This window comes from Mustela nivalis, assembly GCF_964662115.1.
Source record: "Mustela nivalis genome assembly, chromosome: 2".
NCBI classification, from domain to species: domain Eukaryota; kingdom Metazoa; phylum Chordata; class Mammalia; order Carnivora; family Mustelidae; genus Mustela; species Mustela nivalis.
This window is the reverse complement of record NC_139021.1, coordinates 1,212,667-1,229,582: the sequence shown is the minus strand read 5'-3', so window position 1 is coordinate 1,229,582 and position 16,916 is coordinate 1,212,667. Positions and strand designations below refer to the sequence as shown.

The 16,916-nt window shown below is 59.8% G+C and overlaps 1 protein-coding gene across 1 annotated transcript; it reads left to right on the top strand.

Annotated features, from left to right (window-relative positions):
• Positions 1–1,758: 1,758 nt before the first annotated feature.
• Positions 1,759–15,039, top strand: ZNF696 (zinc finger protein 696). The gene is made up of 4 exons (XM_082720562.1): positions 1,759–1,980; positions 3,304–3,411; positions 6,006–12,919; positions 14,362–15,039. The coding sequence occupies exons 2-3, from the start codon at positions 3,396–3,398 to the stop codon at positions 7,112–7,114; spliced, it is 1,125 nt and encodes a 374-aa protein (XP_082576688.1). The 5' UTR covers positions 1,759–1,980; positions 3,304–3,395; the 3' UTR covers positions 7,115–12,919; positions 14,362–15,039.
• Positions 15,040–16,916: the final 1,877 nt, after the last annotated feature.

Here is a 16,916-nt window from a genome sequence, read left to right as displayed (position 1 = left end):
AGAGGCGGTGCTGGATGTGCTGGGGTGACGGGCCAGCGCCAGCCTGATGAAGGGGAGGGCCCGCTGGGCATAGCAGATGGCACAGAGTTCCTAGCTCCTGGAGAGCCAGCGCCCTCCATGGCTGCCACTGCTGGCCCAGCCCAGCTATGACAATCCCCCTTCTTGCCCGGCACCAGGGGCCACTCACTGCCTGTGCTTCTGTTTGGTGAGTGGGTTCAAGGACACAGAGTGGACACCACTGCAAGAGACTTTTGTAGAAGCCTGTAGAGAGGATCACTGTCAGGGAGCAGGTGAACGCTTCCAGGGGCCCTCCGTGCTCTGGGGTTTCCGTCTGAACGAGGGGGCTCAAGAGAGGCCAGAGAAGTCACTGACAGGAAAGCTCCTGGGCACGGAGAGACACCCGTACGGTGCCTTGGGGACATGCCGTTCAAGACCCAAGCCCCATGACGTACACTGTGGCAGATGCTGTGAAGGTTTCTCAGCGGCGATGAAACAGGACAGCGTCCACTGTGTTGAGAAACCCCGGAATGCGGTGCCCGTGGGAAAGCCCGCATCCCAGCGAGGAGGGGAGGGACACCAGGAAACTCCTAACTCCCACCCTCAGGACCTGAATCCGGCCAACATCCCCAGCCTGGAGGCAGACCCCACCCTTGGAGCCTCAGGAGAGCCCCGGTCCCCACCCACACCTCAGGGCACCCTGGGACAGACCCAAAGACAGGCGTGGCTGGGCTGGCCGGACTCCCTGACCCAAACAAATGGAGATCGTAAAGGTTGGGAAGCTCAAGAAACATCATTTTTTCTTCATTTATTCTTTAAAAGACTTTGAGAGAGAGAGAGAGAGATCACAGAGCAGGGAGGGTCAGAGGGAGACGCGGCCTCCCCGCTGAGCCGGGAGCCGATGCGGGACTCGATCCTGGGACTCCAGAATCACGACCCGAGCCAGAGACCGTCGCTCCACTGACTGGGCCCCCTGGAGGCCCCCAGAGTGCGGGTTCCCCGCTAGGCGCGAGCACTCGGGCCTCCGAACCGCCGACGCCTGTTCCCGCCGCAAGCACAGCCAGAAGGTCCTCGCTGAGCTCGGTCCCCCGCGCACACGCCCGCGTACACCCGCACACCCCGCACACGCCCGGAGGGGCCAGATCCCGGCCGCGTCCCAGCGAGCGGCGGACCGGCCTGGGCGGGCATCAAGCCCCTGCAGCCCCGCACGCCTCTGGCAGGGCCGCACCCGGGCCCCAGACCACGCGGGGCTCACGTCCCCCCGAGTCCGCCAGAGCTGCGGCTGCCCTCGTCGCCCGCCACGAAACGTCCCCACCGGCCCCGCTCGCGCCCGACGTCGGCCCCCGCGAAGCCCAGCGCCCGCACGGCGGGTCCTCGGCCCCCACGTGCGCGGGCGCGGAAGGCCGGCGGGGAGGCCCAGCGGGCGCAGGGGGGTCCGGCGGCCGAGCGGGGGCCGCGCGCCGGAGGGGGCGGCTGCGGGGCTCCCTCCCCGCCGCGGGCGCTGGCGGCCCCTGGCCCAGGGCGCTTTCCCCACACCCTCCCCGGCCCCGCTGCTCCCCCGCCCCTCGCCCCCCGCCCCCCGCCCGCGGCCCCCGGACTCGGCCCACCCCTCCCCCACCCCTGTCCGCCCGCAAGGCCTTCGCTCATCCCGCGGCCCCCGACCCCACCGGGCCTGGCTGGAGGCGAGGGAGGAAAGACTTGGGAGGCTCGCGGCTCTAGGAGGCCGGCGGGCCGGAGCGGGGCGGCGGTGGGGTCCGTGAAGACGCGGCGACCGGAGCCAGCGCCCGGGCCGCCAAGCTGGGAGCCGACCCGGGGGGCAGCGAGATGCACGGCCCTCCCGCGGGCTAGAGCGTCACCGGAAGTGCCCGCGCCGCGGCCGCCCGGGCAGCAGGGTCCATAGTCCTCCGGCGCCTAGAGCGTCACCGGAAGTGCCGCGCCGCCGCGCGGGGGACGGCGGCGGTTCCGGGAGCGGAGGGGCTGCAGGTGAGTGGCGGGCTCCGGCTGCGGGCCGCACCGGAGCGGGGACCTGGGGCGCGGACACCTGCGCTTAGGCGGGGCGCTCGCTTCGGAAGAGCTGCAGGTGCGCCGTGGGGAGTGACAGCGGAGGGGAGTCGCGGCCCGAGCAGCGAGACGGCGCGGGGACGGCTCCCTCCGACCGTGTGGCCGCGGGGACCGGCCCGCGACCCGTGCGGCGGCCCCGGACAGCCCCGCCCCCGCCCCAGCCAGGCGGACGGCGGCGGGCACGGCGGCCCTGGTCCCGGGGGGTCGCCGGGGGCCGCTGCGTCCCCCGCGGCTCCGGCCCTTTGCGGCGCAGATTTCCGTTGAGACGAGGCCGTCGGCTTGCTCGGCCGCACGTTGGGGCGCCGCGTCCGTGCGGGTCGCGCTCCCGGGGTCGCTCCCGCAGGTGTTCGGTCCCGAAGAGTAGGAACGGGGTGTTTCTGTTTGAAGATGGTACTGATTTGCCGGAGAAAGAGAACCGGGCAGCGGCGGGCCGAGGGGACCAGGCTCCCCCGAGCAGGGGCCGCCGGGCCGGACCGCAGGACCCGCGATCGCCCGACCGCAGCCGAGGCAGGCCCTGACCCGACGGAAGCGCCCGGGCGCCCCGCGTCGCAGTCCTCCGCGGCGAATCAGGGGTCAGACCCTCGAGGGTCCAACGCGGCGCTGGCCGCCTGCCAGCTCTGCCGTGGGCCCCGGGGTGACTTCAGCGCTCGCCCTGATTTCCCACCAGTGTGTCGTGCTCCTCACGGGCAAGGCCGGGAACCTGGGTTAGAAACCTGCCGTCGACCCCCGCCCCGCCCCAGGTTCCTTCTTTCCTTCTCTGTGTCCGCACTGGCCTTGCTCGTGTGGTCGCCTCTGTCCAACGGTGCCTCTGGTGTTAGCGCGCAGGGTCCTCCTCCGGCCAAACCTGCGCCAGTCCAGTAATTTCCTGTTTCCCTGGTTTCCTAGTTTTATGATCAAATCTTTATAATTACCGAGAGAAACCGTACATCCCTAGATGTGTCTGCAGACATCTGAGGACTGACCAGCCGTCGCTGGGCTTGCTCGTGGAGGAGCAGGACCAGGCCGGCAGCTAGTCCGGGGCTGCCGCCTCCAGCGGTGCCCGCCGGGGCAGGGCTCAGGGACGCCAACGTGGTCCAGACGGCATTCCCAGACTGCACCCTATGGAGCCCTAGCTACTGGGGTGTCCGTTTAGTCGTGACTTCGAGTTCTAGTGGCAGACACAGGCCCGTGCAGTCCCCAGCAGTGCCTCTGGTGTCAGCAGTGACTCCCCTGTCACGCTCTCCCCTTGTCTTCTCTCTTACCCAGGCAGGGATTCCCACTCCTGGTGCTTCTGCAAGGCACGGCAAGGAGAGCCCCCAGGCTTGGGTCTCCAGAACGCCACGGACAGGGCTACCCTGATGGACACACACACAGGTGAGGGGTGGGCAGCAAGGTGGGCTTAGGGAGGAGGGAACAGCTTAGGAATCGGGGCTCCCAGAGCCCACCTGCCTGGCTGCTAGGGGATGTAGCTGGGCTCGGGCAGCACTTCCTTGTCCCTTTGTTTGCCTAACACAGCTCCCACCCCTACTGCCTGCTGTCCTCGCCACTCCGTGTTCCATCCCCTTGCTCTCGTGGCGACACTCTGCACCCCTCTTCCTCTGCCCCTCCCCTGCCTGGAGACTTCTGAGAACGAGACTGTTAATTCTGGCCCCATTTCTCAGGGCCCGGCTAGCCTGGGCTCAGACTAGGAGGCCCGGAAGAGTATGGAGAGAAAACCTGGCTAGCCTCTCCCCTCCCAGGCTCCAGGCCCCCTTCTGTTCTGAAGGTTTAAGGCCTTGATTGCGGGCTGTCGAAGCTGAAGACTCCTGTCCCGCTTACCATTGTCACTGTGGCCTGGGACGATGCTCAACCCCTGCCCAGCATGGACACTCGCGCTGCCGCAGGCTCTCCCACCTCCCGGCTCTGGTGCAGCGTGCTCGGCAGCAGGAGCCTGGCTGGAGTAGACCCTGGCCCGCAGAACGTACTGCAGACCCCCTGCCCACACACCTGCACCCGTTCTCCCTGGAAGCCAGAGAACCCCTGCGTCAGGTGGTTCAGCCACTCTGTGTCCACGAACACACGCTTGTCCCTTCTTTGGGTCTGCCATGAAGCTGCCCTTCAAGTCCCGGGCTTGCCAGGCCTCCCTTGTCTGACCATCCTGGCCAGATCTGTCCCAACGGGGCTCTTCACTGTCCTGCGGTTTTGGACCAAGTAACGGTTTTAGCAAATGTCAGCATACACAGAGTGGCGGAGAAGAAACAGGTCACAACAAAGCACACATTTATAAAGGGAATAGGACCACTGTGTCCTGGTTGCTGGTCTCAAGCACATGCCCTGGGGTCCGTGGCCTGAAAGCAGGCTGCAGGGGAGCGTGAGACCGGAGGTGGTGCTGATGGGGCTGGTGCACGTCAGTCGGGAGACCAGCAGCTGTTGCCAGGGCCCGGAGTTTCTTGGTTCGAAACCAAGTTCTCACCTTTTGGGAAGACTTCCCTCCACCAGGGTTTCTCAGCCTTGGCACTGGACATCCTGGGATGGAAGACTTCTCATGGCTGACAGGGTGTCCTGGGCGTTCTAGAATAGTCAGCATCTCTGGTCTCCACCCACAGAAGGCCAGGACCACCTTCTGCAGGTGTGACAACCAGAGATGGTTCCCACATAGCCAGTGTGCCCCCCGGGCAAAACTGCCCCAGTCGGGAACAAGGCCTCCAAGTTTAGGGCTCCTCAGGGCACCCTGGGAGGTCATCACTGAGAGGATTCCCCCCTTCACACCCACACACACACTCAGGGCTGCCTGCTGGGGGCTGGGATGGCCTCAGGAGGCAGGGCCCAAGGCCTGACCTACTGGAACTGGAAAGGGTGTATGTACCCCCCCCCCAGCTTTTAATTCTGAATAATTCTTTCTTCAAAACCAGTGCCTATGAGTTGTTTTCTTGAACTTCTAAGTCTGCCAAACCTCACGACCAGACTGGGCCTTCCTTAGAGGGCCTCCTGTTTCTTGGCCCTGTGCCTGGGGTCTCTCCCCATCTCCAGCTGCTCAGGTGGGTGGCCCCCTAGTTAGTTAGTTAGTTAGTTAGTTAGGGAGTCGATGGAAAGCGGCTGTGGGTGCCTGCCCGCTCCACCGACCCCCGGGAATCCTGGCCTTGCCCTGCCCCCACCCCCCACGCAGGAGCCTCTTTCACCTGGGCGGGCTCAGTCCTTGCTCTGTTACAGCGGTGCAGGCACAGCCCCCTCGGTCCCCTTAGAAAGCTGCCCTGGGGGCTGCCCTCCTACCGAACCACCTGCAAGGAAGCATCCTTGTCTCGCCTCCCGGATGCCCCCATAGACCCTGTGAACGTGGCAGGAACTGCCTGGCATTCTGCCTTGTGGCCACATCCCTAAAGCCGTTTGTCTTAATGGGCGTGTGGTCTGTGCCCAGGAGCCAGCAGGGCCAGGGGCAACCAGCAGCCTCACCACCGAGCAGCCAGGACTGGGAGGCCCTGCAGTCCAGCCCACTGGCTCCAGACGCTGGCTGCTGCTTGTTCTTGCCATGGATTGGTCTCTGAGGAAGGATCCTCTTACTTGCCTGGACCAGAGGCCTTTGAGTTTGGCGGGTCATGGGGAGGTGTCAAGGACAGAGTTGTCGGGGGCCCAGAGCTGGGACGTGAGCTGGGACGGGGACCCGTGCCTCCCGGTCCCTCTGCCTCGGTGTTCCTCTGGCAGTGTTCTTTGCCTTACCGGCCATACAGCAGAGCCAGCGGCACTCAAGGCCCGGGCTTCTGCCTCCTGCTGTCCTGAGCCTGAGGGGAGAGGCTCAGGCCACCCTGGAGTCCCAGTGCAGGGACCACAGGCACTGGGGAGAGCTGGGCATGCGTGGTGCCGGTCTGCCCCACACCGTTACTGTCAGCTCTGCCCATACCCCGGTGGCCACCACCCTGTCCATGCCCACACAGCTGTGTGCCCTCAGAGCTTCCTTAGGCCTCCAGTCACTCGCCTCTGACCCTCTTTTCCAGCTTCCCTGGCACAGGTGACGGGTGGCAGCCAGGCTTCCTGCTGGGCTCCTTCAGTGGCCGAGCAAGGGGCTCAGAGTGCCAAGCCGACGCCAACGCAGGAGGCTTTGGAAGAAGAAGAGCCTTGCCAGGGAGAGAGAGTGCTGGACCCATTACAGGGGCCTCCCTGGGCCCTGGGGCTTCTGGACGGCTGTGGGAATGAGGAGGCCGGAGACAGGCCCAGAGATTCCCTGAAGGTACCAGTTGTTTCTGCAAAACCTGGAGGGCAGAGCGGTCTGGACGCCAGAGTGTCCCTGTCAGAGGCCTCCCCAAACGCTCGCTCTGCCTCAAACAGGAGGGGCCCCCACAAAGGGCAGCCTTATCAGTGTGGCACCTGTGACCGGAGCTTCAAATGCTATTCGGACGTGGTGAAGCACCAGAGCATTCACTCCGGGGAGAAGCCGTATGCGTGCAGCGACTGCGGGAAGGCCTTCATCCACAGCTCGCATGTGGTCCGGCACCAGCGCACCCACCACGGGGAGAAGCCCTACGTCTGCAAGGAGTGCGGGAGAGCCTTCAGCCAGAGCTTTAACCTTGTCCGGCACCAGCGAACTCACACGGGAGAGAAGCCGTACGAATGTGCTGAGTGCGGCAAGTCCTTTGGTCAGCGGTCAGACGCCGCCAAGCACCAGAGGACACACACGGGCGAGAGGCCGTACGCATGCAGCGAGTGCGGGAAGGCCTTCCTGCATAGCTCCAATGTGGCCCGGCATCAGCGCACCCACCATGGGGAGAGCCCCTATGAATGTCAAGAGTGCGGGCAGGCCTTCAGCCAGAGCTCCAACCTCCTGCAGCACCGGCGAGTGCACACGGGTGAGAAGCCCTACGCCTGCCCCGAGTGCGGACGCGCCTTCAGCCGGAGCTCCTTCCTCAGCGAGCATCGGCGCATCCACACCGGGGAGAAGCCATATGCCTGCGGGGAGTGTGGCCGCGCCTTCAGAGCCCTGTCGGGCTTCTTCCGGCACCGGCGGGTCCACACGGGGGAGAAGCCTTTCTACTGCACCAAGTGCGGCCGCGCCTTCCGCCTGAGCTCACACCTGATCCAGCACCAGCGCGTCCACGGCACAGACTGAGCCTGCAAACGGGCCGGGATGCGGTGGGTGCAGCACCCGTGAAACTCTGGCTGTGCCTGGAGGGCTGTGGCCTTCATCCCACCTGCATGAGGAGGGTGAGGGAGCAGCCTGGCACTTTAAGTTCTCGCCCATGGGGAAGCCCCTAGTGTGTCTGCTGCTCCCCAGCTGGCGGTCAGAGGAGAAAGAGTCCAAGGAAGGCTGGTTTAATAGCAGGGAACAAAGGCTTCCCCAAAGGAGGGCGATCTGATGAGGACACATGTCCCCTGAGACGGATTTCATATGGGTAGCACTTGCTGACGTGTGATTCACATTTGCGTACCGCATAGATCTTAAGGGCTGGGTTTTATGAGATTTGACGAATGCGACCTGTTTTGACCTTTAGAACCGCTGTGCTCTCAAGATAATAGACTGTCTCCATTGCCGCCTTAGCCTCAGAGGCACCCAGTGACGTCATTTCTGTGGCTCTAGTTTTGCTCATTCTAGAACCTTACGTAAATAGGATGATTTCACATATACTTTTTAATGTCTGGCTTCTTTTCCTCTGCTTAACGTTTTTGAGATTTATCTATTAGTGGTTCTCTGTTTTGCGTTATTGTTTTCTTAGTTCCATGGCAGTTTTTAAAAGGCAAGAGTACCTTTCTATTTTGTGTCAAAGCTCTGAGTTTATGTCTGTGTCTCTCCATCCGAGTAGGAGCTCCTGTAGCCAGAACTGATTGAATACAGCCCTCAATTCAGAGTATGCCAGAACGGAACATACTCCACCAAAGGGTGTCTGTGAAGTATCTTGGGAAGGGTGTGAGAGATGCCCCACAGAGACCACAGGGTGGGCCAGAGGCGAGGACACAGATCTGCTGTGTTTTCACGCCACTTCAGAGAATGCTGCTTGCAGAGCTCTGCTCAGTCTCTTAAAGGTAGTACAAGAAAAGGAAGTTTAAGATATTTGTAATTTTTTTTTTAATTTAAATTTTACTAAGTTAACATATGGTGCAGTATTGGTTTCTGGAGTAGAATTCAGTGATTCAAGATATTTGTACTTTTGGGGCACCTGGGTGGCTCAGTTGGTGGAATGGGGAAAGAAAGGAAAAGGGAAAGAAAGATATCTGTGCCTTCTGCAGATGTTTCCTAGGCACACACTTGTCCAGACTCTGTGCACTGTTCTGGGAGAGACAAAACCAGCCTGACACATGTACTCAGGGACTCTACAGGTTAGAGAGTGACCCAGACAAGGAAAGCCTCTGTGTAGCGCCAGTGACAAGCCCAGGAACAGCAGTACCTCCAGAGTACCAAGAGCACAGACGATTGGGGCAAGAGAAAGACACTGGGCAGACTTCCCAGGAGGGCTGATTCCAGAGCCCGTTCTTCAAAAGGTTTCATCAACAGATGGGCTCAGTGTCGTGTAGAGGTCAGGGTGCACTTGGGGGTGTGAAAGGGTATGAGACGTGTGCACATTCGTGGAACCTTGGAATCTGCAGTCAGAGAAGGCAGAAAGTAAAACTCAAGTGAATTCACTATTTATAACTTACTGTTTCACATCATACCACAACAGCTCCTTGGATACAGACGTGTTATTCGCCAGAAATGGAAGGAAGGAATGGCAAAGCGTCTTTGTTGCACGTCTTAGAACTCCGCCATAATGAATCGAGTGAGGTCATCTTGTTGAAAGTTTACTGTAATGACTAAGAAAAGTCAGCAGTCACCTGGCCATGAGTCCTGGGGCCCAGCTTCAGGATCCCAATCTGTGCTGGCCAGGCCGTGGTTCAGTGCCATTTCCTGGTTATCACCTGCTCCAGTTGGTTGTGTTATTTTGGGTCCCATAAGCGGCTGGGACCTCTAAAATTGCTGTACAAGTTTAAAGCTCTCGGGGGTCACCTATTTCTTTTCTGATGCAAGCTCAGGCCAAGGGCTATGCAGCCTGTGGAGGCAGAGCTGCCCTCAGGTGGACTCAGTGGCACCACAGCTACTGGGCGCCTGACTCTTGGACCAATGGGGAGGTAGAAAACTGAGCCCCCAATTCAGGTGCTGAGCCCAAATCCTCAGATAAGCTGAAGGGTCCCAGGTTCATGGTGCCTCTCAGAGACCAGTAGCAGCCAAAGCAATCACACTTTGGAGGAATTAGACCTGTAGTACTCCTGTTTCTAAGGTCAAGCAATGAACTTAAAGATCACCAACCACGCGGGAAGTTCTCACTGAATGAGGGCCGAGGAAAACCGCAAACAGTAGACAGAAACCTCAAAGAACTGCAGATAATGAAATCACCAGGTGATACAAGCAAGGGAACAGTTATGTGTGAAGTGTGCACAGAAATAAAGAAGCCAGTCACAGCAATGAGAAAGCAATATCAGACTATCAAGTATGGACGGGCAGGGTTTTTAAAGAACTTTTAGAATGAAAAATACAACTGTTGAAATAGAACTCAGTGGGTAGGTTAAATAGCAGAGGAGATACTGCTGAAGAGAGCATTAGTGTAGTGGAAGACACATCCAAGGAAATCGGATACTGCATAAACAAGTTGATGAAAAATCTAAAGGAAAGGTGAAAGGGTTTGTAAAGCAGAATAAGGAAGTCTGGCGTAGACCTGATAGGAGCCCCCGGAGAAGAGAGTGCAGGAGAGGATACCCAGTAAGGCCCTACGGTGACATGCCCCCTGATTATAACAATTCCAACTTGTTTATTAAAAGATTTTATTCATTTATTTATCTGTCAGAGAGAGAACGCACAAGCAGGCAGAGTGGCAGGCAGAGAGAGGGAGCAGGCTCCCTGCTGAGCAAGGAGCCTGACACGGGACTCGATCCCAGGACCCTGGGATCATGACCTGAGCTGAAGGCAGCGACTTAACTGACTGAACCACCAAGGCATCCCGCCAAGTCCAACTTTGTCAGCAGCTGGCTGCCGCAGCCCACCCAGTCCCTATTCTCCAGCAGGTTCAATCTCCCATCCTGTGCCGGACTGAGAATGGAGGTGAAGGTGAGCTTGGGCAGGGAGACAGCACCCAACCCCAGCTGGGGAAGAGGAGTGTCTGCAGCCCCCACCTGAACTGAGTCCCCCCCGTAATCAGGCCAACAAAACAATCAGTGAAAGGAGAGGACACTGAACTCGTTACCAATACACTGCAAGTTCCAGCCAGCCTCAAGACCCAGAACCGCCACCCCCAACATGTCAGCCACAAAGGACAATGGGAATCAAGCTGTGCTGGTAGACAGCTGAGACGCCTGGAAGGGCTGGCATCTGTGTGGGCTCATTCATTCTTCGCAAGGACAAGCCTCTGCACTTTACAGGACTGGATTTCTTTGGAGCGCCCATTTATAGTGTCCCTTCGAGCTCTTCTTTCTTTACTGAAAAACCTACACATCTGGGCAGCATAATGTCTTTGAAGCAGCGTAAATAAAGAGAAATCCATACCTAGACACAGCACAGTGAGAGCACAGCCCAGCAAGAAAGACGTTCACATCATCCCAGAGAAAGGCTCAATTGCTCCCAAAGGAGCCAGCGGCCCACCCTCAGTGGATTTCTCAAAGAGGCATAGAGGGGGCAGTTGGCTTCACCTCTTTGAGGCGCTGGGAGGAAACACCTGTCAACCTAGAATTGCATGGGCAGCAAAATTATTTCTCACGAAGGTGAAAACAGACATTTATAGATAAGTAAAATATAAGATCGTTTACACTAAGGGACTTCCACTGAAACAACCTCTGAAGTTTATACAGCAAAGAGGGTGAAAATGACTGCAGAATGATGGTCTTAGGACATGGAGTGGGGAGCAAGCAAAATGACCGATACGAATGACGTCCAAACGCTGTCTGTATAAAAGAATAATGTCTCCTGGAATACCAGACAGTCGCGTGCCCGTGAAGGGGGCAAACATCCCAAGACCCTCCTACCGCTGGGAAGGGGCACAAGACTCTTTAATTTCAGACTTTAATAAACATGTGTAATATAAGTTAATGTTAATTAGTATAAGCTGTTTATATTTTCAGTCTGAAAGAAAAAATGCAGTAATTCAAAGTGAACAACTACGATCGTGAAAAGCATAAGTTGGAAAAGAAGATAAGAAAAGCACTGGGCCACCAACCAGAGTGAGCTGGCAGAGCAAGTCCATGATCACGAAGGCCTAACGGGAGGAAACTTCCAGTTAAGAAACGAAGATGGGTTAGAGTCTGTTACTCAGAACCACAGCATAGACAAAGACAGAGGTAGATGGAGGCGTCAGCCCCCCATGGGGGCAAAGTCACACACGAACAGCTAGAGGGATGAGGAGCCGGTGTGCGGCGGGAAACGGGCAGCCACGGATGGGACGCTGGGAGGCTCGGGGCCCTCAGAGGAGTGCGACATTCCAGAGAGAAGAGAAGAAGTGCTGTGCACTGCAAACCTCAAAGCCAGTGTGCTCGAGGGCTGGGGCGCCAATGAGCCTCGCCTGTGCCCACGGGGCTCCTGGCCACCTTCTTCACTCCTGCGTGGCGGGAAGCCCGTCTTCACCAGGCATCTTACGGTCGTTTCTGATGTGCAAGTGAGGAATCAGACCAAAGGGGTAGAGATGGTGCTGCCAGAGCAGAAACAGAATGATGAGTAGTGACCTGAGGCTGAAAAGGAACCATGGGGGCACCTGGTGACTCATGTGGTTGAGCGTCTGTCTTCAGCTCAGGTCATGATCCCAGGGTCCTGGGACTGCGCCCCACATTGGGCTCCCTGCTCAGCGGGGAGCCTGCTTCTCCCTCTCCCACTGCTGCTTTCCTTGCTTGTGCTCTCTCCGTCTCTGTATCTCTCTCAAATGAATAAATAAAATAATAATAATAAAAAAATGAAAAGGAACTGTGTGCATTAAAAAAGAACACATAGTATTTTAAAAGGAAAATTTCAAAATGAAACATTTGAAGTTAAATGTGAGAGCCAAAATTCAAAACAAATTAGCAAGTTGGCTGAGAGGTGAAGTGGGAAATCTTTTCTTAAAAAGGAAAAGGCAAAGAAGCAGGTGAGGAGGTAGACAGATGAGGCCTGATGAGTTCCAGGAGAAACCAGAACATGGTGGGAATGGGATGGCCAGAGACGGCATCAGATTCTCCCCAGGCCTGACAGTCCCACATCGCAGCAGCAGAAGCACCTGCCGGCTCCCCCTGCCGCCCAGTGACAGCACTCAGGGCATCCCTGGCCGTGTGTGCAGACCCCACAGGGGTGACGAGGCCTGGGGAAAACCTCTTCGCACCGTGTCACAGACAGAAGACAGTGCAATGAGGCTCTAACAATTACACGAGAAAATAATTTGCAGCCTAGAAGTTGACCCGTGTTCAGATCACCAGTCAAGTATTTTCAGAGATGCAGATTCACCAAAAATGCTTCATGACGTCTTGTGGAAGCGTGCTCCAGGAGACACTCAGAGGAGATCTCCGAAACAAGGGAGAGACTGAGAAAGAGGAAGGAGAGGGCTCCAGCAGACTCGGGGGAAGAGCAGAGGTCTGTGGCCAGCTTTGGTTTCCCCCAGCGCACCCTGCGGGCACAATGATTCACTGTCCTTGCCCGTGCAGAATACACTGGCTCCCTTCCCGGCCCCCACAGCTCTCCACCTTTCATGGCACGCACAGAGGCCGATGGGCATCTCACCATCTTCATCAGGTCCAGAACGAGAGGAGATGCGTCTCGAGCCAGAGACCTATCAACGAAAAAGAAGTACCTGACCGCTGGCAAGAGAATTTAAGCCCCCTCCCACCCCATGAACGCCTCGAGCTACAGAACTGGAGGGAAAGCCTGGCCACGGGCACTCGGCAGCCTCACCCCGGGACACGGGCTCGGGGCCGTGCCGTCCTGTCTGTTCAGCAGGTCTGAGGGGTCCCTGCCCAGCGTGGGGACAGAGGATGGGCGTGGCACACGGGTCTCTTGTGGGAAGACCGGATCCTTCCCTGAGTCAGGGCTTGGGGTCCACCCTCTTTAGGGCCCCTCTGCTAGTGCCAACACCCTGCACATCCTTAGGCACGTTCCAGAGGGGGGACGGGTGGGAACATAGCCACGGCCCGGTTCCTGGCCAGGCTGCCAAGTGGCACCGCCTCCTGTCCCTCCTGTGAAAAAAGCCTGAGAGCGGGAAGGGAGATGCTTCAAAGGATGGGCCGCGTGTGTTGGTGATCTTCTGTGTAACGGCAACAGACGCTTGCACAAATAGCCCATTGTACAAAATCCCAAATACTGCTTTTATAGTGGGGGGAAAAACACTAAGTTGCAGTGAGGCAGAGACGTGCCCTTAGAATTCAAGGTCTTGGGTTGCCGGGTCCGGAGCCCATGGAAACTTCCCCCTGCACCTTCTGTAAATCTCCATAGACAGCCGGGCCTCAAACTGGCAGAGAAGGCCAGGGTTCTTGGGAAGAGCCGGGACACAGGTCAGGACACCAGGGTCACCACGACCTCCTGCCCCACAGCACAGCCACCCCTCCAAGGGTGCAGAGGGACCTGCTGGGGCCAGCGTCCCCGGCAGCCACCACGTGGGGCTCACGAGCGACTTGGCTTCGCTCACACACAGCGAGCAGGCTGAGTGCCTCCTGTCGGGGGTGGGGGCGGTGCAGGCGGCCTGATACTCACGGTCACCCCACCTCCCCCGGCTCCGTGTCCCAGAGGCCTCAAGGAGCGAGGAACAAGACAGGAGACTTGGCATCAGACGATCAGCGGCGCCCATTCTAGGAAGGGCCTCTGCTGACCATGGGGACTCGGGCCAAGCTGGAGCCTGTGAAGCAGGTGACACAGATCCGAGGGTCCAGGCAACTGAGGCCGGGTGTGGCCAGGGCCCCAGACTTGCTCTCCTCCTGCCTGGAGTCCGCACGCTCCATCTCGGGCTGCTCCCCAGCTTCTCCAGCACTCTGGCAAAAGTAGGGAGGGCCACACTTCCTGACCTGGCCCCGGCCCGCCCACTGCCCTGACAGGATAGGGGAACCCCGGGAGGCAGGGACTCTGCCCGTGCCCCCAAAGAGCCCTTACCAGGGTGGAAGCAGAGTCATTCTGGTCCAGGCTTCACAGAGAGGGTAAGTGTGGACACCTGACGGGCAAAGGCCGTAGCCAGAGAGAAGAGGAGCAAACAGAGGAGCCTGTCCGTGCCCGAGAAGATGCTCAGCTCTGTTCTGCCTATTTGTGTTTTTTTCAGGAGTGGGCAGCAAAGTGAGGTTTCCGGAGCAATAGCGAAGGGGTTAGCACAAAGCTCCCAGAGGCGGAGGGGACCTGAGGGGGTTGCCCTCTGTTTGCCTTTTATATATGTATTTACCGATGTATTTATTTAACAGAAGGAGCGTGAGCACAAGCAGCAGGGGAAGCAGCTCCCTGCCGAGCCAGCTGGGAGCCTGACGCAGGGCTGGATCCCAGGACCTGGAGATCACGACCTGCGCTGAAGGCAGACGCCCTGCCATGTGAGCGGCCCAGACGCCCCATCTGGCCCAGACGCCCCATCTGTTCCCCTTTTAAAGGAAAATCAAATGTGTTGGACAGGCCGAGGCTGTGGGACGGCATGGGGCAGACCACCGCTGTGCACATGGGCTCCGGCCCCAGGCCTCCTCCGGGAACTCTGCTCCGGACACGCATGTACGTGGACATGATGCCGCAGCTGCCAGAGCAGCCCCTAGAGGCTGGGGAAGTGGGCGTCCCTCCCGAGACAGCCAGGAGGCTCCCCGGCCAGGGCCGCAGGAGGACGGGAGAGCTGGGCCGCTGCTTCTGTGGAGCAACGGGCGGGTGGAGCCACACACCAGAAGCTTCCCAGCAGCTGCCTCTGGGGATGGGGAGGTCGGGGCGGGGTGCAGCCTGTCCCCAATGGCACGGGGACATTCTTTGATCTGACCACTTGCCATTCCCCACGTGCACGCCCCACTACTAAAACCTCCCTCTCCCTCTGGCTCCGGCCCCCGACCCCCACCTGCTCACGAGCACACTCTCTAAAGGATTACTAAATAAATCTTTTAAAAAATAAAGTTGAGTGTCCGAGGTGTGCCGATCTCCACTCCCCTTTGTGGCCATGTGACCCTGAGCAAGTCAGCAACCGCCGGGGAGCCCGGACCGCCCTGACAGGCCGACAGGGTCCCCTTCACCCAGGCCGCACCCGAGGCCGAGCAGCCACAGAGCATGCGCGACAGCGCGCAGGGTCCGCTGCACCCAGGGAGCTCAAATTTGGGGCGCTGCAGGGCGCGGTCAGTGGAGCGCCGGATTCCTGGCTCCTGCTCGGGCCGCGACCGGGGGGGTCTGGGTCGAGCCTCGCCGTGCTCCAGGCCCGGCTCCGAGCTGGCTTCAGATGCTCTCTCTGCCCCTCTCCGCCAAGATAAACAGATGAACCTTAACACACCCACACTCGAAAGCTGCCCCTGCACCCGAACATTCAGGAGTTACCCTCCAGGCCTCCCCTCAGGCCTCCCGCCGGCAGGTAGGGCTCCCCGCACCGAAGGCACCGCTCTCCCCGCGCACACGCTGGGCTCGGGCGCCCTAGCTCCGCGCTCGGACCCCAGCTGTGCCTCGCCCCTCGGCCTCTCCGCCCCTTCACCGCGGGGGTAGGTGGGAGGGGTGGGGGGACCTCCGCGCCGGCCCGCCCCGCCCCTCCCGGCCGTGCCTCTCCGCGTGCGTCCCGGTCCCCAGCCTCCTGGCGCCCATGCCGCGCGGCCCCCTCGGCGTCCCCTCCGCGGCTGGGCTCCCTGGGTCCCCGCGCCCCTTCGCGCTCGCTGCGTCCGCCGTCCTTCGGTGGAAAGCGCGGGCTCGCACCCGGACACGCTACCCTGCGCTCCCCGACGGCGGTGCCCGCGCCTGAGCCCGTGGCTTGGCTCCGCCAGCGCCTTCCATCCACGCGCCTCCCGCCCGCCGGCCGCCGGCCGCCAGCTCTTTGCTCCCGGATGCGGACGCTCCTCCTCCACGCCGCCCTCCACGCCGGCCCCTCGCCAGCCTTCCCTGGGGCGCGCTCTTCCTGGAGCCTCCGGCGTGTGCCTTTCCCATGATTGTTGCCCTTGTTTCTCTTCTGTTTGCTTCTCCTGTTCACCCCGTCCTTTCCCTGCCTAGCGTCCGCCTGTCTCCCCTCCGGCGGCCCGTCCTCGGGGACAGCCCGCCATCCACCAAGGGCCGGCTTCCCCTCGTCCCCAGAATGGAGCCAACGCGCCGTGACCGGCTGCAGCGCTCCAGGAGGCGCGAGGGTCCCGCGCTCGGGCGCCCCCGCAGCACCGCCGCTGTGACCCCAGGCTGTTTCTGTGGCCAGAAATGGCCTGGTTTGTCCTTCTCAGGAGAGGAACCCCGGCAGCGCTCCTGCGGCCAGACCACGTCTCCGGCATCCGTACCCCGCAACGGCTCCCCCAGACCTGCCCCAAACACGCACCCTCAGGTTCCAGCCGTTTCCTTCACAAACTATCCCTACCAGAAAGTTAGGCCCTGGGTTCCTGCCCTGCCTCCTGGTATTTTCAAGAATAAACATCATGGGGCACCTGGGGGGCTCAGTGGGTTAAACCTCTGCCTTCGGCTCAGGTCATGATCCCAGAGTCCTGGGATCGAGCCCCACATCGGGCTCTCTGCTCAGCAGGGAGTCTGCTTCCTCCTCTCTCTCTGCCCGCCTCTCTGCCTACTTGGGATCTCTGTCTGTCAAATAAATAGATAAGATCTTTAAAAAAGAAGTATAAGCATCACAGCCCCAGGAGCACGGACAGGGCTGGTCAGGAGGCTCATGCTTTTGGATGTTTTGGGGCCGTTCTCCTTGCATGGCTTTTCAGGGTCATTCATCCTCACTGGCCTGGAGACCAGTGCAGATCTCGGACACAAACCGACCGTGACCGCCCAGCTCTGCTTACCAAGCCGCCGCTTCAGACACAGAGGGAAAGGG